Source organism: Paramormyrops kingsleyae, chromosome 21 (assembly GCF_048594095.1).
Source record: "Paramormyrops kingsleyae isolate MSU_618 chromosome 21, PKINGS_0.4, whole genome shotgun sequence".
Classification (NCBI taxonomy): domain Eukaryota; kingdom Metazoa; phylum Chordata; class Actinopteri; order Osteoglossiformes; family Mormyridae; genus Paramormyrops; species Paramormyrops kingsleyae.
This window is the reverse complement of record NC_132817.1, coordinates 21784239-21805799: the sequence shown is the minus strand read 5'-3', so window position 1 is coordinate 21805799 and position 21561 is coordinate 21784239. Positions and strand designations below refer to the sequence as shown.

The 21561-nt window shown below is 45.4% G+C and overlaps 1 protein-coding gene across 1 annotated transcript; it reads left to right on the top strand.

The window, feature by feature from the left end:
* The first annotated feature begins 3546 nt into the window (after positions 1-3546).
* On the top strand, positions 3547-9558 carry LOC111849655 (uncharacterized). The gene is made up of 12 exons (XM_023822727.2): positions 3547-3617; positions 6069-6328; positions 6430-6634; positions 6714-7187; positions 7388-7554; positions 7686-7943; positions 8034-8598; positions 8715-8776; positions 8887-8934; positions 9065-9166; positions 9244-9344; positions 9453-9558. Exons 2-12 carry the CDS (start codon positions 6083-6085, stop codon positions 9469-9471), a joined length of 2247 nt encoding a protein of 748 aa, XP_023678495.1. The 5' UTR covers positions 3547-3617; positions 6069-6082; the 3' UTR covers positions 9472-9558.
* The last annotated feature ends 12003 nt before the right edge of the window (positions 9559-21561 follow it).

The window sequence follows — 21561 nt, the reverse complement described above, 5'->3', positions numbered from 1 at the left end:
CAAGTTTCATTAGCGCAGCCCTTACCACTCAGCCGCAGTGGGCTTTAGAGTTTGCTAACTTAGGCAACATATGCCAATGCGAAGACGAGACTAGGCCTCAAACGAAGCTGACCGGCCGCTACGGCCGAACTGTACAAGCTAGGGCTCTGAAATTCGGCGTGCTTATACTAGATATAAGTATGAATTGACGTGCCAAGTTTCAAGAAAGCAGCACATACAGAACAAGTTTTGGGGGCCATGTAGTTTTACATTTTAAATCGCTTTTAAGCGCTAATGTGGCGGGTAACCTGAGGGGGTCCTGCAGCTGAACCGTGTGGGCTAGGGGCTTGAAATTTCACACAGATAAACTAGTTGCAGGTATGAATAAGTGTGCCAAGTTTCATTAGCGCAGCCCTTACCACTCAGCCGCAGTGGGCTTTAGAGTTTGCTAACTTAGGCAACATATGCCAATGCGAAGACATGAGACTAGGCCTCAAACGAAGCTGACCGGCCGCTACAGCCGAACCGTACGAGCTAGGGCTCTGAAATTTGGCGTGCTCATACTAGATATAAGTATGAATTGACGTGCCAAGTTTCAAGAAAGCAGCACATACAGAACAAGTTTGGGGGGCCATGTAGTTTTACATTTTAAATCGCTTTTAAGCGCTAATGTGGCGGGTAACCTGAGGGGGTCCTGCAGCTGAACCGTGTGGGCTAGGGGCTTGAAATTTCACACAGATAAACTAGTTGCAGGTATGAATAAGTGTGCCAAGTTTCATTAGCGCAGCCCTTACCACTCAGCCGCAGTGGGCTTTAGAGTTTGCTAACTTAGGCAACATATGCCAATGCGAAGACATGAGACTAGGCCTCAAACGAAGCTGACCGGCCGCTACGGCCGAACCGTACAAGCTAGGGCTCTGAAATTCGGCGTGCTTATACTAGATATAAGTATGAATTGACGTGCCAAGTTTCAAGAAAGCAGCACATACAGAACAAGTTTTGGGGGCCATGTAGTTTTACATTTTAAATCGCTTTTAAGCGCTAATGTGGCGGGTAACCTGAGGGGGTCCTGCAGCTGAACCGTGTGGGCTAGGGGCTTGAAATTTCACACAGATAAACTAGTTGCAGGTATGAATAAGTGTGCCAAGTTTCATTAGCGCAGCCCTTACCACTCAGCCGCAGTGGGCTTTAGAGTTTGCTAACTTAGGCAACATATGCCAATGCGAAGACATGAGACTAGGCCTCAAACGAAGCTGACCGGCCGCTACGGCCGAACCGTACGAGCTAGGGCTCTGAAATTTGGCGTGCTCATACTAGATATAAGTATGAATTGACGTGCCAAGTTTCAAGAAAGCAGCACATACAGAACAAGTTTGGGGGGCCATGTAGTTTTACATTTTAAATCGCTTTTAAGCGCTAATGTGGCGGGTAACCTGAGGGGGTCCTGCAGCTGAACCGTGTGGGCTAGGGGCTTGAAATTTCACACAGATAAACTAGTTGCAGGTATGAATAAGTGTGCCAAGTTTCATTAGCGCAGCCCTTACCACTCAGCCGCAGTGGGCTTTAGAGTTTGCTAACTTAGGCAACATATGCCAATGCGAAGACATGAGACTAGGCCTCAAACGAAGCTGACCGGCCGCTACGGCCGAACCGTACAAGCTAGGGCTCTGAAATTCGGCGTGCTTATACTAGATATAAGTATGAATTGACGTGCCAAGTTTCAAGAAAGCAGCACATACAGAACAAGTTTTGGGGGCCATGTAGTTTTACATTTTAAATCGCTTTTAAGCGCTAATGTGGCGGGTAACCTGAGGGGGTCCTGCAGCTGAACCGTGTGGGCTAGGGGCTTGAAATTTCACACAGATAAACTAGTTGCAGGTATGAATAAGTGTGCCAAGTTTCATTAGCGCAGCCCTTACCACTCAGCCGCAGTGGGCTTTAGAGTTTGCTAACTTAGGCAACATATGCCAATGCGAAGACATGAGACTAGGCCTCAAACGAAGCTGACCGGCCGCTACGGCCGAACCGTACGAGCTAGGGCTCTGAAATTTGGCGTGCTCATACTAGATATAAGTATGAATTGACCTGCCAAGTTTCAAGAAAGCAGCACATACAGAACAAGTTTGGGGGGGCATGTAGTTTTACATTTTAAATCGCTTTTAAGCGCTAATGTGGCGGGTAACCTGAGGGGGTCCTGCAGCTGAACCGTGTGGGCTAGGGGCTTGAAATTTCACACAGATAAACTAGTTGCAGGTATGAATAAGTGTGCCAAGTTTCATTAGCGCAGCCCTTACCACTCAGCCGCAGTGGGCTTTAGAGTTTGCTAACTTAGGCAACATATGCCAATGCGAAGACATGAGACTAGGCCTCAAACGAAGCTGACCGGCCGCTACGGCCGAACCGTACAAGCTAGGGCTCTGAAATTCGGCGTGCTTATACTAGATATAAGTATGAATTGACGTGCCAAGTTTCAAGAAAGCAGCACATACAGAACAAGTTTTGGGGGCCATGTAGTTTTACATTTTAAATCGCTTTTAAGCGCTAATGTGGCGGGTAACCTGAGGGGGTCCTGCAGCTGAACCGTGTGGGCTAGGGGCTTGAAATTTCACACAGATAAACTAGTTGCAGGTATGAATAAGTTTGCCAAGTTTCATTAGCGCAGCCCTTACCACTCAGCCGCAGTGGGCTTTAGAGTTTGCTAACTTAGGCAACATATGCCAATGCGAAGACATGAGACTAGGCCTCAAACGAAGCTGACCGGCCGCTACGGCCGAACCGTACGAGCTAGGGCTCTGAAATTTGGCGTGCTCATACTAGATATAAGTATGAATTGACCTGCCAAGTTTCAAGAAAGCAGCACATACAGAACAAGTTTGGGGGGGCATGTAGTTTTACATTTTAAATCGCTTTTAAGCGCTAATGTGGCGGGTAACCTGAGGGGGTCTTCATATTTCAGCCGACATTGAACCTTAGCCCGCCTCAACTGGCGAGGCTTAAAGTAAGTCACACCAATATATTATGTTGAATATATACATAGGTAAAGCTAAAAAGATATATAATTAAAGTTCTTGTTATAGCATCACACAAGGATACATTTATATATATATATATATATATATATATATATATATATATGTATGTATATATTTATATATATATATATTTATATTTATATTTTGTTTCTAATGTATGGATCCCCTACTGCTTGTTGCTGAGGCTGCATCTCCTACATACACATGACGGGTTCCCTACTGTTCATTACTAATTCCACAATTTATACATAAACATGAGGGGGCGTGACAGCTGAGCCATACGAACTAGAGGTCTAAAATTCACCGTGCATGAAGTACCTATATGTATGAACAAGTGTTCAAAGTTTCATAATTTTACAGAAGCAGAATTACCTACTTTAAAAGTAAAATCATTTCAAGCTTAGAAATTACTATTTGCCTAGTCTGTCTCCAGACTGAGTTCAGTTCCGCGTCGTCTACGCAACGCACCTGTTAATTGGGCCAATCAACATAAAAACGTGCGACGAGGGGCGGGGCACTACGCAAGACTGGTGCGTCAGTTCTCCCTGCTTGGAATCAGTTGGCAGTGTTGGGACAGAGTGGAGCTGGATTCTCCTGGCTACTTCGGTAAGCTACTGTAAAATTACGGAACTTTTCACAAGTTAAAACAGCGGTACATTTACAGTAACTTGTAGGTAATGTGCAACGTGTAACCGTTTTTCTGATCAATGTATCTTCCACATGTTTAGCTTGCATTTAAGACTTTAAATATGGCGCTGTCTCGTGCTTATCCTCACTGGTTATGGTGCTTTGGTCTGTTTAATGATGTCGTTTTATCATTTTATGTCAAATGTATTTTAATTCATATAGATTTATAGTGTATTTCGTCGTGCAAAAATAAAAAATCCATTGGGGTGCCGGGTTTTCTAAGGCGTGTATAATTCAGAGAGAGTGAAGCTTATTCGCGATTGTTTAAACTACTTTGGTAAGCACTTTAAAATTGCAGAACCGTTCAAAAGTTACAGCAGCGGTACTTTTACAGTAACTTGTAGATAATACGCAACGTGTAAACATTTTTCTGATCAATGTATCTTCCGCATGTTTAGCTTGCATTTAAGACTTTAAATATGCCAATGTCTCGTGCTTATCCTCACTGGTTATGGTGCTTTGGTCTATTTAAAGATGTCGTTTTATCATTTTATGTCAAATGTATTTTAATTCATATAGATTTATAGTGTATTTCGTCGTGCAAAAAAAAATAAAAAATCCATAGGGATGCCGGGTTTCCTAACGCATGTATAATTCAGAGATGCTTATTCGCGATTGTTTAACCTACTTTGGTAAGCACTTTAAAATTGCAGAACCGTTCAAAAGTTACAGCAGCGGTACTTTTACAGTAACTTGTAGATAATACGCAACGTGTAAACATTTTTCTGATCAATGTATCTTCCGCATGTTTAGCTTGCATTTAAGACTTTAAATATGCCAATGTCTCGTGCTTATCCTCACTGGTTATGGTGCTTTGGTCTATTTAAAGATGTCGTTTTATCATTTTATGTCAAATGTATTTTAATTCATATAGATTTATAGTGTATTTCGTCGTGCAAAAAAAAAAAAAAAATCCATAGGGATGCCGGGTTTCCTAACGCATGTATAATTCAGAGATGCTTATTCGCGATTGTTTAACCTACTTTGGTAAGCACTTTAAAATTGCAGAACCGTTCAAAAGTTACAGCAGCGGTACTTTTACAGTAACTTGTAGATAATACGCAACGTGTAAACATTTTTCTGATCAATGTATCTTCCGCATGTTTAGCTTGCATTTAAGACTTTAAATATGCCAATGTCTCGTGCTTATCCTCACTGGTTATGGTGCTTTGGTCTATTTAAAGATGTCGTTTTATCATTTTATGTCAAATGTATTTTAATTCATATAGATTTATAGTGTATTTCGTCGTGCAAAAAAAAAAAAAAATCCATAGGGATGCCGGGTTTCCTAACGCATGTATAATTCAGAGATGCTTATTCGCGATTGTTTAACCTACTTTGGTAAGCACTTTAAAATTGCAGAACCGTTCAAAAGTTACAGCAGCGGTACTTTTACAGTAACTTGTAGATAATACGCAACGTGTAAACATTTTTCTGATCAATGTATCTTCCGCATGTTTAGCTTGCATTTAAGACTTTAAATATGCCAATGTCTCGTGCTTATCCTCACTGGTTATGGTGCTTTGGTCTATTTAAAGATGTCGTTTTATCATTTTATGTCAAATGTATTTTAATTCATATAGATTTATAGTGTATTTCGTCGTGCAAAAAAAAAAAAAAAATCCATAGGGATGCCGGGTTTCCTAACGCATGTATAATTAAGAGATGCTTATTCGCGATTGTTTAACCTACTTTGGTAAGTACTTTAAAATTGCAGAACCGTTCAAAAGTTACAGCAGCGGTACTTTTACAGTAACTTGTAGATAATATGCAACGTGTAAACATTTTTCTGATCAATGTATCTTCCACATGTTTAGCTTGCATTTAAGACATTAAATATGCCAGTGTCTCGTGCTTATCCTCAATCGTTATGGTGTTTTCGTGTATTCAAAGGTGTCCTTTTATCATTTTATGTCTAATTTATTGCTTTGAATTCATATAGATTTCTAGTATCTTTTGTTGTGCAAAAGAAAAAATAAATCCATAGGGATGCCGGGTTTCCTAACGCATGTATAATGCATAGCAGTTGTTAACTAGTGTGTAATATAAAGCACTTTGAGCTGCATCTAAATGCATAAAAATGTATTAATTCTATGAGTACTCTGAATGTAAAGTGAAAACAAAAATAATAATCATCACTGTCAGTATCATTAGTCTCATCGCTGTTGTCGATTGATTAAATGATCTAGCCGTGTATCAGAAAACTGTCTTCTAATGTGCGTTGTAGTGACCCCGTTGTGAAAAATGGCATTTACAATGCACGTAATGGATATTAATTTAATGTTACACCATTTACCAAGGACAGGTTAGAGTCATGCAATCAATGTTATTGTATTCACAAAAGTTTAATGTTTTACCTTTCTTTGGCAGGGATAGCACCCAGAATGTCACCGACAAAACAGCTGTGCCCGTTCTGCCGGGTGTCCTACATGAATCTATGCTTGCACTTAACACATGTGCACAAGTTGACGGACCCAAAGGAGCGAAAGCTCCTCAACGCCATTACCTCAAAGCGTTATTCTGGGCCAGTAGATTGCCCTGTGCGTGGCTGCACAGCCTCCAGCCTGGTTCGTTTGGATCGACACTTGAAGATTTGCCACAAAATTGAAGGGCAGGAGCTCAAGAAGCTGGTATTAAACTAAGTTGAATTAAAATTGAATTTTGTAGCAGTGGTGTATCTTCACAAAATTGCATTGCCTAAAAGCAGTTCACATCTGTCCACGTAACCCAGGTGAGCTCAGCAAAGCAGACTGCGGCCAAGGCAGCTTTACAAAATTACAAACAGGCTACCAAGGAGAAGGACGAGGAGGTGCAGACACTGAAGAGGCGCCTGGATGAGCTGGAGAAGCTCGTACGGCCACCGGCTCAGGCCGAGGACAACACCGCTTCAGTAGCGGCAGCCAAACCGGGCCGTGCCACACAGCTGTTCTTCACGGGTAAGTGGAATGGTAGTTTTAATATTATTAAATGAAGCACAATGCCTTTCTGTCATCTTGATTGTCTTGTCTTTCGTAGAGGAAGTCCTGCCTCAATATAAGGCCACCCTGTTCCGAGTCGGGGCATCCTCTAAAGTCATTGAAAATTATAATTACGAGTTAAAAAATGTAGAAAAATTTGTCCGATTCATGTGGGGCAATCAGGATGAGCCGCCACCGGCCCATCTAAAGTACATTGCTGACCCCTCCCTAATTAACAATTGGATGGAGCATCTAAATTCAAAATTCAAAGTAACCACCATCAAAAACCATTTATTGGCAATCATAAAATTTTCCCAGTTCCTAGTCGACAACAGTCTGCCCTGTGTCCGACTAAGCCAGAAAAGGCTGACCGGCATCATCCGGCACCTGAAATGCCAGGTACAGCTGGTTACCAAAAAAATTGTCGGACACAGGCAGACTGTGAAAGACAAAAAGACACAGAGGATGCCCCAACGAGGAGACCTAGCAGCTCTGCTCACGGAGCTGCGTGGCAAGATTCCCGACTGCCTAGGTAAGTCGATACCCGTCAAATCTACACAATTCAGTTTGATTTGTTTTTGCATAGAGCCTTTCACGACAGTTATCCCGAAGAGCTTTACATGGATTTGTTGAGATACATCGCAACATCATTAGAGAGAGTAATACAGAATGGGGAAAGTGCACCGGTCATGTTTCCGAGGGCCATGATCACGTTTCGCTTTTTTCTTGAAGATGACCTGGCCGAATCGCCACTAGACATCGCCATTAGAAACAGCTGCATCGGATGCCTGGTGACGTTGCTATTTTCCATCAGCGGGCACCGCAGCAGTGTCATAATAAATATGACACTCGAGGAATACAACGCGGCCCACCCAGAAGGGGACTTCATGGTCATCAGTGTGAGCATCCGGAAACCGTGTTGACGTGATATCTTTGAATCCAGTAAAACGTGTGATGGAACTCATATGTTTGTCACACATAGTCTGATGTTCTACACCGTCTCCGGTAACCCGTGTACTCATCTTCACAGGTTGCCAATCACAAAACATCTGGCACCTTTGGAAGGGCAAAAATCGCCCTCACTGAAAGGGAGCATTCCTGGCTGCAAAGGTTTGCTCAGCTGAGGCCACGTCTGCCCGGCTTCTGCCACCAGCCAGCAACATTTTTCTTTGCGGCGTCCGGGCAGCCCTTCCGCAAAGTTAATAAAGTGGTGACACAGACCTGCCTCGCATGCGGCCTGCCACGGGGGTTCTCCGTATCGGAGATCCGCACGGGTGTGTCGACCTGCGTAAGTTGTGATTCGGGACGATGCCAAAGTCCGTAGCGCCTGATGATTTGTCGCTGGTACGCTAATCGATTTCTCTGTCCCCATTTACAGATCCAGCGCAACCTCCCGGAGAAGCAGCGTCAGCTGGTGGCCCGACTGATGTGCCACAGCACACAGACTGCTGACCGGTTTTATGTCGCGGAGCCTGACGGTGCTGATGCCTGCAGTGGTCGGGGCCTCCTGCAGACAGCCTTGGGCATGAGCAAGGCTCCGTGCCGTAAAACCGGTCAGCAGTCTCAGTCAGAGGAGGAAGTGGTCCACTCGCCGTGGAAGCGGCTTAGGTTGACCATCTCTTCAACATCAGAGGAGGACGAGCCCAGGCCGCAGAAGATAAAGAAGAAGAAAGCTGGGAATGCGGGCCTGCAGATGCAGGTCACAAAGGACCCCGTTCCATTGTGCAGCTCAAGCCCCCTCGACCTGGTCCCCTCGGAGAGTGCGGGCCTCGTGGAGGAGCTCAGCGGGGGCCTGGTCCCGCTGTGCACTTCCAGCTCACTTGACCCGGTACCATTGGCTAGTGCGGGATTGCAGGGGCAGGTCGGCAAGGTAGACTCTCCGCCCTTCACCTTTAGCCCCCTCAGCCACGTACCTCTGGAGCGCTTACCTGCCGAAGAGATGTGTAAGTCACAAGGTATAGTCAAGCAAATATGCAATAGCTGGAAAAATGGAATAGTGGTCTGGATACTGACAGAATGTATCTGTGTTGTTCTCTACATGTCCATCCACACTCTTCAGTCGTCACTTTGTCCTCGGACCTAAACGACCCATCCAGTCCGTCTGGGGACGAAGATGCCGAGGTAAGTCATGCCAGTATGCCGTCTTGGCAATTTGAGGCATTGGAATGGCTTGCCTGACCTTTGCGCAAATACAAAACCGAAAACCCACCTTTTTTTTTTTCTCATCACAGCTCCCAAGTCCCCTACCAAAGACGGTTGTCCGGCCGGCTGGTACAGAGGTGAGGTTTTGTCTCATTTTTAAAGACGGGTGTGTCTGTGTGTTTGTATCTGTTTTTGTGAGAGGGCATATACATGTCTGTGGTGGCGTTAAAGACATGCTGGTTCTTGTTTGCCCCTGAAATATTTCAGAGACCGACGTATCGTAGGAAGCTGCTGTACACTGATCATTTCAGGGAGAAGGTCAAGAGGTCTTTCTCGGACCATCTCGACTCGCCCATAAGCACTAAGACTGTAAGTATCCTTTCAGTCAATGTCATAGGTTGTTGCAAAATTAGAAACACAAGCACAATGTTATATTCACTTTTCAGATCAATGAAGTACTGTATAACCGTCCTGAGCTCCTGGCGGAGTGTAAAGACATGGCCCTGACGATTGACAACATCAGGGCACTCCTGAAACAAATGCAAAGGTAAGTTATATCAACTGAACATTGGTAAAATTGCTTTGCAGTCACCGTCATTTCAACGTCGCGGCTGTTTTTTCTGATCACCCGTATTTGTTCTTTGTCTCTTAACAGATCCACTGACCAGGTCTGAATGTGGATGCAGTCGGCAGTTTTTCATCGCATTTTGAGTTTTATCTTTTCAATTGTTAGGCTAATAAATGCCTGTTGTTAATTGCAATGAGTGTCCATCAGTCCTTTTTGTCATCACTGTGCACGGCTCATGGTAGAAATGTCTACTGACGCTGCATGCCGTCAGCCTATCAGAAGTGTATCTACGTCACACGCGTATGTATTACGCATTCCCTAGGTCTCGTTTCTAAAGGCACATTCAGCAAAAATGACTCCGGGATTACGGATCACATATAAATAAGCCGCATTCCATACATATGGGTAACGCGGTCCCTATGGTTCCTCGCTGAAGCTGCATCTGCTACGTATGGGTAACGTCTTACTTGGGTTTCATCGCTGAGGCCGCATCTCCTATCTACGGATGACGGATTCTCTGCTGCTCGGTGCTGAGGCCGCATCTCCTACATATGGGTGACGGATGCCCCACTGTTTGTTGCCGAGGCCGCATCCCATAGATATGGGGAACATAAGCCCTACGTGTTGCTGCGAAGGCCACATACCCTACATAGACATGAGGTATTACCTAAGGTTCATTGCTGAGGCTGCATCTCCTACATACAGATGATGGATTGCCTACTGTTTGCTGCTGAGGCCGCATGTCATAATTAAGGATAACGTGCCCCCTACTGTTGATTGTTGAGGCTGCATCTTCTACATACAGATGACAGATTCCCTACTGTTCATTGCTGAGGCTGCATCCCCTACATAGACATAAGGGATTCCCTACTGCTTGTCGCTGAGGCCGCATCCCCTACATATCTATTACAGATTCCCTAGGCTTCCATAGAAAAGCTGCATCTTCATAAAATATTCACGACATGCTAATTTATTCATTAACTTTAGGCATCCATTGGGTGAAAGGCTCAGTATGGAGAGGCAGGGGGACAGTACATAATGTGCTTTGTGGTACGCTCAGAACCCTCTGCGAAACAGAGCTGTACGCATGTCTGACTGGCTGGAGATTGCACGTCTGGAATCAGCCCTTAGTAAGTAACGTGAAACTTTTCTGTCTGTCACATTTAATATTCGACACTTTGACAGTTTTAAGCTATCTCACTGTTTATCTCAGAGCAAGATGTTTAGACTTTAAATCTCTAAATGTGAGCGACATGCCGCGCTTGATTAAAACAGCTATTGGGAAATGTTCGGTCGGCTAGCGAACACGAAAATGTGCCGGGTGTAGGTCGTGTGTAACGGTACAATCGAGTTTATTCTCCAACATCGTGCTTAGAGACTTCTAGAAGGTTCTTGACATGATTCCGTAATCCCTACACTGCTCGAAAGTAGAGGATAGGGTTTACGGAAGGTATAAGGAGGTTTAATTAATTTTGTTGTCTTTGGTAGTCTCACACCTCATGGCTCAGTTTGAAGAAGAGTACCTCAGCAGTACCCCCGAGAGGAACGAAGCTCCTGCCATAGGTAAGAGATGCAAATGACAAAGTATAGCCAAGTTAATCGATTGACCCCCCCATGACAATGATGCTGAAGACATGGGTGTCTCTCTTGACATTCCAGGTGAAGGTGCAGCGGAACAAGGCGCAGCGGAACAAGGCGCCGCGGAACAAGGCGCAGCGGAACAAGGCGCCGCGGAACAAGGCGCAGCGGAACAAGGCGCAGCGGAACAAGGCGCCGCGGAACAAGGCGCAGCGGAACAAGGCGCAGCGGAACAAGGCGCAGCGGAACAAGGCGCAGCGGAACAAGGCGCAGCGGAACAAGGCACGTCACCGGAGGGTGAAGAGGGTGAAGTAAGTCTCACCTATTTACTTTCTTTGGCATGCACACATGTAAAACTGCAAACATACATAATCACAGGTCTCATTACAGCTTCGCAGCCTCCTGAGAGTGGCTCCACGGCCGGAGGAAATGATACCGGTGAGGCATTTAATTTCTCTAACGGGCATGGCATGCACGTGACTGTGTGTGACGTTGTCAAAGACACATCAGTCTGCCCTGAAATGTTGCAGCTGTCGGCATATCCGGACCGCTTGAAGGAGCTGCTGAAGGAAACCTTCCAAAACAAGTGGCATCTGCCCATATCTTCCTGCACTGTAAGTACGCTTTAATTCAATTTCATTAGGTTTTAAAAATCAGGAATGTGAATCTAACAGAATGTTCTTCTTTCAGATCAGCACCCTGGTGTACCAAAACAAGGAGTTTTATGAGTTGGCCATGGACTTGTCCCTCACTCTGGAACACGTCGCTCACTTCATCGAGGAGTTGAAAAAGTAAGCCGTCGCATGTAGAAAACCTGAGTTGCCACTGCTGTCGCTACCGCTTGACTGTGGTGGTGGTGGTCGTTGTCGCTGACGATTTGTGGTTGTCTCCTTAAATTTCAGGGAGTAGGGTGTGTGCCACCAGAGAGGGAGAAGTGTCTGGGTCTCTGCGTTGCACATGGTCCCATTTGCCTCCTACGAAAGCCACAGTTTTGCTTGCATGGAAATAAAGTGTTTGATGATTATATCAAAGTTTGAAAGCTTTCTTTTTCACGGCCTTTGAAATGGCACTGTGCACGGTTCATGCTAGAGATGTCTAGTGACGCTGCATGCTGTCAACCTATCAGAAGTATTGTATTATGCAATCCCTCAGTATCATTTCTAAAGGCTCACTGAGTACATGTAGGTCACCGGTTCCCTCAGTTAGACCAGGATTGGTCGTCATGGTCACTAGAGTGACCGTGGCCAAATGTCAGAGTGTTAAAAGGAGACTGAGGGATTACGGATTACATATGCATAAACCACATTTCATATATATCGGTAACAGATTCACTACTGTTCGTTGTTGAGGCCGCCTGTCCTACGAACACATAATGGATTACCTACTGCTTGTCGCTGAGGCCACATCCCCTACATAGACATGAGGTATTACCTAACGGTCATTGCTGAGGCCGCATCTCCTACATACAGAATTCGGGTGCCCTACTGTTCATTGCTGAGGCCGCATTCCCTACATAGGCATGAGGGAATTCCCTAAGGTTCATTGCTGAGGCCACGTCCCCTACATACAGATGATGGAATGCCTACTGTTTGCTGCTGAGGCCGCATGTCATAATTAAGGATAACGTGCCCCCTACTGTTGATTGTTGAGGCTGCATCTTCTACATACAGATGACGGAACCCCTACTGTTCATTGCTGAGGCTGCATCCCCTACATAGACATTAGGGATTCCCTACCGCTTGTCGCTGAGGCCACATCCCCTACATATGCATTACAGAATCCCTAGGCTTCCATAGAAAAGCTGCATCTTCATAAAATATTCATGACATGCTAATTTATTCATTAACTTTAGGCATTCATTGGGTGAAAGGCTCAGTATGGAGAGGCAGGGGGACAGTACAGAATGTGCTTTGTGGTGCGCCCAGAACCCTCTGCGAAACAGAGCTGTACGCATGTCTGACTGGCTGAAGATTGCACGTCTGGAATCAGCCCTTAGTAAGTAACGTGAAACTTTTCTGTCTGTCACATTTAATATTCGACACTTTGCCAGTTTTAAGCTATCTCACTGTTTATCTCAGAGCAAGATGCTTAGACTTTAAATCTCTAAATGTGAGCGACATGCCGCGCTTGATTAAAACGGCCATTGGGAAACATTCGGTCGGCTAGCGAACACGAAAATGTGCTGGGTGTAGGTCGTGTGTAACGGTACAATCGAGTTTATTCTCCAACATCGTGCTTAGAGACTTCTAGAAGGTTCTTGACATGATTCCGTAATCCCTACAATGCTCGAAAGTAGAGGATAGGGCTTACGGAAGGTATAAGGAGGTTAAATTAATTTTGTTGTCTTTGGTAGTCTCATACATCATGGCTGAGATTGATGAAGAGCAGGTCAGCAGTACCACCAAGGAGAACGAAGCTCCTGCCGTAGGTAAGAGATGCAAATGACAAAGTATAGCCAAGTCAATTGATTGACCCCCCCCATCACAGTGATGCTCAAGACATGGGTGTCCCTCTTGACATTACAGGTGAAGGCGCAGCGGCACAAGGCGTGTCACCGGAGGGCAGAAGCAAGTCCCCCAAGCGCAAAGAGGGTGAAGTAAGTCTCACCTATTTACTTTCTTCGGCGTGCACACATGTAAAACTGTAAACATACATAATCACAGGTCTCATTACAGTTTCGCACCCTCCTGAGGGCTCCACGGCCGGAGGAAATGAAGCCGGTGAGGCATTTAATTTCTCTAACGGGCATGGCATGCACGTGACTGCGTGTGTCGTCGTCAAAGAAACATCAGTCTGCCCTGAAATGTTGCAGCTGTCGGCATATCCGGACCGCTTGAAGGAGCTGATGATGGAAACCTTCCAAGACAAGTGGCATCTGCCTATATGTTTCTGCACTGTAAGTACGCTTTCATTCAAATTTAAAAATCAGGAACATGAATCTAACACAATGTTCTTCTTTAAGATCAGCAGTCTAGTGTACAAAAACAAGGAGCTTTATGAGTTGGCCTTGGACTTGTCCCTCACTCTGGACCACGTCGGTCAATTCATCAACGAGTTGAAAAAGTAAGCCGCCGCATGTAGAAAACCTGAGTTGCCACTGCTGTCGCTTCCGCTTGACTGTGGTGGTGGTGGTCGTTGTCGCTGATGATTTGTGGTTGTCTCCTTAAATTTCAGGGAGTAGGGTGTGTGCCACCAGAGAGGGAGAAGTGTCTGGGTCTCTGCGTTGCACATGGTCCCATTTGCCTCCTACGAAAGCCACAGTTTTGCTTGCATGGAAATAAAGTGTTTGATGATTATATCAAAGTTTGAAAGCTTTCTTTTTCACGGCCTTTGAAATGGCACTGTGCACGGTTCATGCTAGAGATGTCTAGTGACGCTGCATGCTGTCAACCTATCAGAAGTATTGTATTATGCAATCCCTCAGTATCATTTCTAAAGGCTCACTGAGTACATGTAGGTCACCGGTTCCCTCAGTTAGACCAGGATTGGTCGTCATGGTCACTAGAGTGACCGTGGCCAAATGTCACAGTGTTAAAAGGAGACTGAGGGATTACGGATTACATATGCATAAACCACATTTCATATATATCAGTAACAGATTCACTACTGTTCGTTGTTGAGGCCGCCTGTCCTACGAACACATAATGGATTCCCTACTGCTTGTCGCTGAGGCCACATCCCCTACACAGACATGAGGTATTACCTAAGGGTCATTGCTGAGGCCGCATCCCCTACATACAGATTACGGGTGCCCTACTGTTCATTGCTGAGGCCGCATTCCCTACATAGGCATGAGGGAATTCCCTAAGGTTCATTGCTGAGGCCGCGTCCCCTACATACAGATGATGGAATGCCTACTGTTTGCTGCTGAGTCCGCATGTCATAATTAAGGATAACGTGCCCCCTACTGTTGATTGTTGAGGCTGCATCTTCTACATACAGATGACGGAACCCCTACTGTTCATTGCTGAGGCTGCATCCCGTACATAGACATTAGGGATCCCCTACCGCTTGTCGCTGAGGCCACATCCCCTACATATGTGTTACGGATACCCTAGGCTTCCATAGAAAAGCTGCATCTTCATAAAATATTCATGACATGCTAATTTATTCATTAACTTTAGGCATTCATTGGGTGAAAGGCTCAGTATGGAGAGGCAGGGGGACAGTACAGAATGTGCTTTGTGGTGCGCCCAGAACCCTCTGCGAAACAGAGCTGTACGCATGTCTGACTGGCTGAAGATTGCACGTCTGGAATCAGCCCTTAGTAAGTAACGTGAAACTTTTCTGTCTGTCACATTTAATATTCGACACTTTGACAGTTTTAAGCTATCTCACTGTTTATCTCAGAGCAAGATGCTTAGACTTTAAATCTCTAAATGTGAGCGACATGCCGCGCTTGACTAAAACGGCCATTGGGAAACATTCGGTCGGCTAGCAAACACGAAAATGTGCTGGGTGTAGGTCGTGTGTAACGGTACAATCGAGTTTATTCTCCAACATCGTGCTTAGAGACTTCTAGAAGGTTCTTGACATGATTCCGTAATCCCTACACTGCTCGAAAGTAGAGGATAGGGTTTACGGAAGGTATAAGGAGGTTAAATTAATTTTGTTGTCTTTGGTAGTCTCATACATCATGGCTGAGATTGATGAAGAGCAGGTCAGCAGTACCACCAAGGGGAACGAAGCTCCTGCCGTAGGTAAGAGATGCAAATGACAAAGTATAGCCAAGTCAATTGATTGACCCCCCCCATCACAGTGATGCTCAAGACATGGGTGTCCCTCTTGACATTACAGGTGAAGGCGCAGCCGCACAAGGCGTGTCACCGGAGGGCAGAAGCAAGTCCCCCAAGCGCAAAGAAGGTGAAGTAAGTCTCACCTATTTACTTTCTTCGGCGTGCACACATGTAAAACTGTAAACATACATAATCACAGGTCTCATTACAGTTTCGCACCCTCCTGAGGGCTCCACGGCCGGAGGAAATGAAGCCGGTGAGGCATTTAATTTCTCTAACGGGCATGGCATGCACGTGACTGCGTGTGTCGTCGTCAAAGAAACATCAGTCTGCCCTGAAATGTTGCAGCTGTCGGCATATCCGGACCGCTTGAAGGAGCTGATGAAGGAAACCTTCCAAGACAAGTGGCATCTGCCTATATGTTTCTGCACTGTAAGTACGCTTTCATTCAAATTTTAAAATCAGGAACATGAATCTAACACAATGTTCTTCTTTCAGATCAGCAGTCTAGTGTACAAAAACAAGGAGCTTTATGAGTTGGCCTTGGACTTGTCCCTCACTCTGGACCACGTCGGTCAATTCATCAACGAGTTGAAAAAGTAAGCCGCCGCATGTAGAAAACCTGAGTTGCCACTGCTGTCGCTTCCGCTTGACTGTGGTGGTGGTGGTCGTTGTCGCTGATGATTTGTGGTTGTCTCCTTAAATTTCAGGGAGTAGGGTGTGTGCCACCAGAGAGGGAGAAGTGTCTGGGTCTTTGCATTGCACATGGTCCCATTTGCCTCCTACGAAAGCCACAGTTTTGCTTGCATGGAAATAAAGTGTTTGATGATTATATCAAAGTTTGAAAGCTTTCTTTTTCACGGCCTTTGAAATGGCACTGTGCACGGTTCATGCTAGAGATGTCTAGTGACGCTGCATGCTGTCAACCTATCAGAAGTATTGTATTATGCAGTCCCTCAGCATCATTTCTAAAGGCTCACTGAGTACATGTAGGTCACCGGTTCCCTCAGTTAGACCAGGATTGGTCATCATGGTCACTAGAGTGACCGTGACCAAATGTCAAAGTGTTAAAAGGAGACTGAGGGATTACGGATTACATATGCATAAGCCACATTTCATATATATCGGTAACAGATTCACTACTGTTTGTTGTTGAGGCCGCATCCCCTACATAGACATGAGGGATCCCCTAAGGTTCACTGCTGCGGCCGCATCTCCTACATACAGATGATGGATCACCTACTGTTTGTTGCTGAGGCTGCATGTCATAATTAAGGATAACGTGCCCCCTACTGTTGATAGTCGAGGCCGCATCTCCTACATACAGATAACGGGTACCCTACTGCTTGTCGCTCAGGCCACATCTCCTACATAGGCATGAGGGATGCCCTACTGCTTGTCTTTGAGGCTGCATCACATACAAAAAGATGACGGATACCCTACTGCTTGTCGCTGAGGCCACATCCCCTACATAGGCGTGAGGTATTACCTAAGGTTCATTGCTGAGGCCGCATCTCCTACATACAGATGATGGATCACCTACTGTTTGTTGCTGAGGCCGCATGTCATAATTAAGGATAACGTGCCCCCTACTGTTGATAGTTGAGGCTGCATCTTCTACATACAGATAACAGATCCCCTACTGTTCATTGCTGAGGCCACATCCCCTACATAGACATTAGGGATCCCCTACCGCTTGTCGCTGAGGCCACATCCCCTACATATGTGTTACGGATACCCTAGGCTTCCATAGAAAAGCTGCATCTTCATAAAATATTCATGACATGCTAATTTATTCATTAACTTTAGGCATTCATTGGGTGAAAGGCTCAGTATGGAGAGGCAGGGGGACAGTACAGAATGTGCTTTGTGGTGCGCCCAGAACCCTCTGCGAAACAGAGCTGTACGCATGTCTGACTGGCTGAAGATTGCACGTCTGGAATCAGCCCTTAGTAAGTAACGTGAAACTTTTCTGTCTGTCACATTTAATATTCGACACTTTGCCAGTTTTAAGCTATCTCACTGTTTATCTCAGAGCAAGATGCTTAGACTTTAAATCTCTAAATGTGAGCGACATGCCGCGCTTGATTAAAACGGCCATTGGGAAACATTCGGTCGGCTAGCGAACACGAAAATGTGCTGGGTGTAGGTCGTGTGTAACGGTACAATCGAGTTTATTCTCCAACATCGTGCTTAGAGACTTCTAGAAGGTTCTTGACATGATTCCGTAATCCCTACAATGCTCGAAAGTAGAGGATAGGGTTTACGGAAGGTATAAGGAGGTTAAATTAATTTTGTTGTCTTTGGTAGTCTCACAACTCATGGCTCAGTTTGAAGAAGAGTACCTCAGCAGTACCCCCGAGAGGAACGAAGCTCCTGCCATAGGTAAGAGATGCAAATGACAAAGTATAGCCAAGTTAATCGATTGACCACCCCCATGACAATGATGCTGAAGACATGGGTGTCTCTCTTGACATTCCAGGTGAAGGTGCAGCGGAACAAGGCGCCGCGGAACAAGGCGCCGCGGAACAAGGCGCCGCGGAACAAGGCGCCGCGGAACAAGGCGCAGCGGAACAAGGCGCCGCGGAACAAGGCGCAGCGGAACAAGGCGCCGCGGAACAAGGCGCCGCGGAACAAGGCGCAGCTAGAACAAGGTGCAGCGGAACAAGGCGCAGCGGAACAAGCCGCGTCACCGGAGGGTGAAGAGGGTGAAGTAAGTCTCACCTATTTACTTTCTTTGGCATGCACACATGTAAAACTGCAAACATACATAATCACAGGTCTCATTACAGCTTCGCAGCCTCCGCAGAAGGGTTCCACAGCTGTACGAAATGAAGCCGGTGAGGCATTTAATTTCTCTAACGGGCATGGCATGCACGTGACTCTGTGTGGCGTCATCAAAGACACATCAGTCTGCCCTGAAATGTTGCAGGTGTCGGCATATCCGGACCGCTTGAAGGTGCTGCTGAAGGAAACTTTCCAAGATAAGTGGCATCTGCCGATATCTTTCCACACTGTAAGTACGCTTTCATTCAATTTAACTAGGTTTTAAAAATCAGGAACATGAATCTAACACAATGTTCTTCTTTAAGATCAGCAGTCTAGTGTACAAAAACAAGGAGCTTTATGAGTTGGCCTTGGACTTGTCCCTCACTATGGACCATGTCGGTCAATTCATTGACGAGTTGAAAAAGTAAGCCGCCACATGTAGAAAACCTGAGTTGCCACTGCTGTCGCTACCGCTTGACTGTGGTGGTGCTGGTCTTTGTCGCTGACGATTTGTGGTTGTCTCCTTAAATTTCAGGGAGTAGGGTGTGTGCCACCAGAGAGGGAGAAGTGTCTGGGTCTCTGCGTTGCACATGGTCCCATTTGCCTCCTACGAAAGCCACAGTTTTGCTTGCATGGAAATAAAGTGTTTGATGATTATATCAAAGTTTGAAAGCTTTCTTTTTCACGGCCTTTGAAATGGCACTGTGCACGGTTCATGCTAGAGATGTCTAGTGACGCTGCATGCTGTCAACCTATCAGAAGTATTTTATTATGCAGTCCCTCAGCATCATTTCTAAAGGCTCACTGAGTACATGTAGGTCACCGGTTCCCTCAGTTAGACCAGGATTGGTCATCATGGTCACTAGAGTGACCGTGACCAAATGTCAAAGTGTTAAAAGGAGACTGAGGGATTACGGATTACATATGCATAAGCCACATTTCATATATATCGGTAACAGATTCACTACTGTTTGTTGTTGAGGCCGCCTGTCCTACGAACACATAACGGATTCCCTACCGCTTGTCGCTGAGGCCACATCCCCTACATAGACATGAGGAATCCCCTAAGGTTCATTGCTGCGGCCGCATCTCCTACATACGGATGATGGATCACCTACTGTTTGTTGCTGAGGCCGCATGTCGTAATTAAGGATAACGTGCCCCCTACTGTTGATAGTTGAGGCTGCATCTTCTACATACAGATGACAGATCCCCTACTATTCATTGCTGAGGCCGCATCCCTTACATACACATGAGGGATTCCCTACTGCTTGTCGCTGAGGCCACATCCCCTACATAGACATGAGGAATCCCCTAAGGTTCATTGCTGCGGCCGCATCTCCTACATACAGATGATGGACCACCTACTGTTTGTTGCTGAGGCCGCATGTCATAATTAAGGATAACGTGCCCCCTACTGTTGATAGTTGAGGCTGCATCTTCTACATACAGATGACAGATCCCCTACTGTTCATTGCTGAGGCCGCATCCCTTACATACACATGAGGGATTCCCTACTGCTTGTCGCTGAGGCCACATCCCCTACATATGTATTACAGGTTCCCTAGGCTTCCACAGAAAAGCTGCATCTTCATAAAATATTCATGACATGCTAATTTATTCATTAACTTTAGGCATTCATTGGGTGAAAGGCTCAGTATGGAGAGGCAGATACAGATGACGGATACCCTACTGCTTGTCGCTGAGGCCGAATCCCCTACATAGTCATGAGGGATCCCCTAGGGTTCATTAATGAGGTCGCATCCCCTACATATAGATAACAGATTGCCTACCTTTTTGTGTTTCTTGTTCATTGGTCATGACAAAGTGAAAAATTGACAAAGTGTCAAAATGAGATTGTGAGAGATTACATATTACCTAGGGAGACTGCTTCAGTTATATTACAGATATCCTCAAAAGTCTCCTAACAGTTGTTACAGATTACATCAATATGGTAACCCTAGGCCAGACTTCCTAATGGTCATTACGGATTGCATCAATAGGCTAACCCTAGGCCAGGTCCCCTAACAGTTATTACGGCTTACATCAACAGGCTAACCCTAGGCCAGATGCCCTAACGATTATTACGGATTGCATCAATAAGCTAACCCTAGGCCAGGTTCCCTAACAGTTATTACGGATGGCATCAATATGGTAACCCTAGGACAGATCCCCGAACAGTTATTACGGATTGCATCAATAGGCTAACCCTAGGCCAGATGTCACAACTGGTATTATTTGGACTTATGCAACAGATTTCTTAACAGTTATTACAGATTGCATCAATAAGCTAACCCTAGGCCAGATTCTCTAACAGTTATTACGGATTGCATCAATAGGCTAACCCTAGGCCAGATTCTCTAACAGTTATTACGGATTGCATCAATATGGTAACCCTAGGCCTGATTCCCTAACAGTTATTACGGATTGCATCAATAGGCTAACCCTAGGCCAGATTCTCTAACAGTTATTACGGATTGCATCAATAGGCTAACCCTAGGCCAGATTCCCTAACAGTTATTACAGATTGCATCAATATGGCAACCCTAGGCCAGATCCCCTAACAGTTATTACGGATTGCATCAATAGGCTAACCCTAGGCCAGATGTCACAACAGGTATTATTTGGACATGCAACAGATATTGTAACAGTTATTACGGATTGCATCAATAGGCTAACCCTAGGCCAGATATCCTAACAGTTATTACGGATTGCATCAATAGGCTAACCCTAGGCCAGATTCCCTAACAGTTATTACGGATTGCATCAATAGGCTAACCCTAGGCCAAATGTCACAACAGGTATTATTTGGACATGCAACAGATATTGTAACAGTTATTACGGATTGCATCAATAGGCTAACCCTAGGCCAGATATCATAACAGTTATTACGGATTGCATCAATTGGCTAACCCTAGGCCAGATATCTTAACAGTTATTACAGATTGCATCAATAGGCTAACCCTAGGCCAGATTCCCTAACAGTTATTACGGATTGCATCAATAGGCTAACCCTAGGCCAGACCCCCTAAGAGTTATTATGGATTGCATCAATAGGCTAACCCTAGGCCAGATGCCCTAACAGTTATTACGGATTGCATCAATAGGCTAAC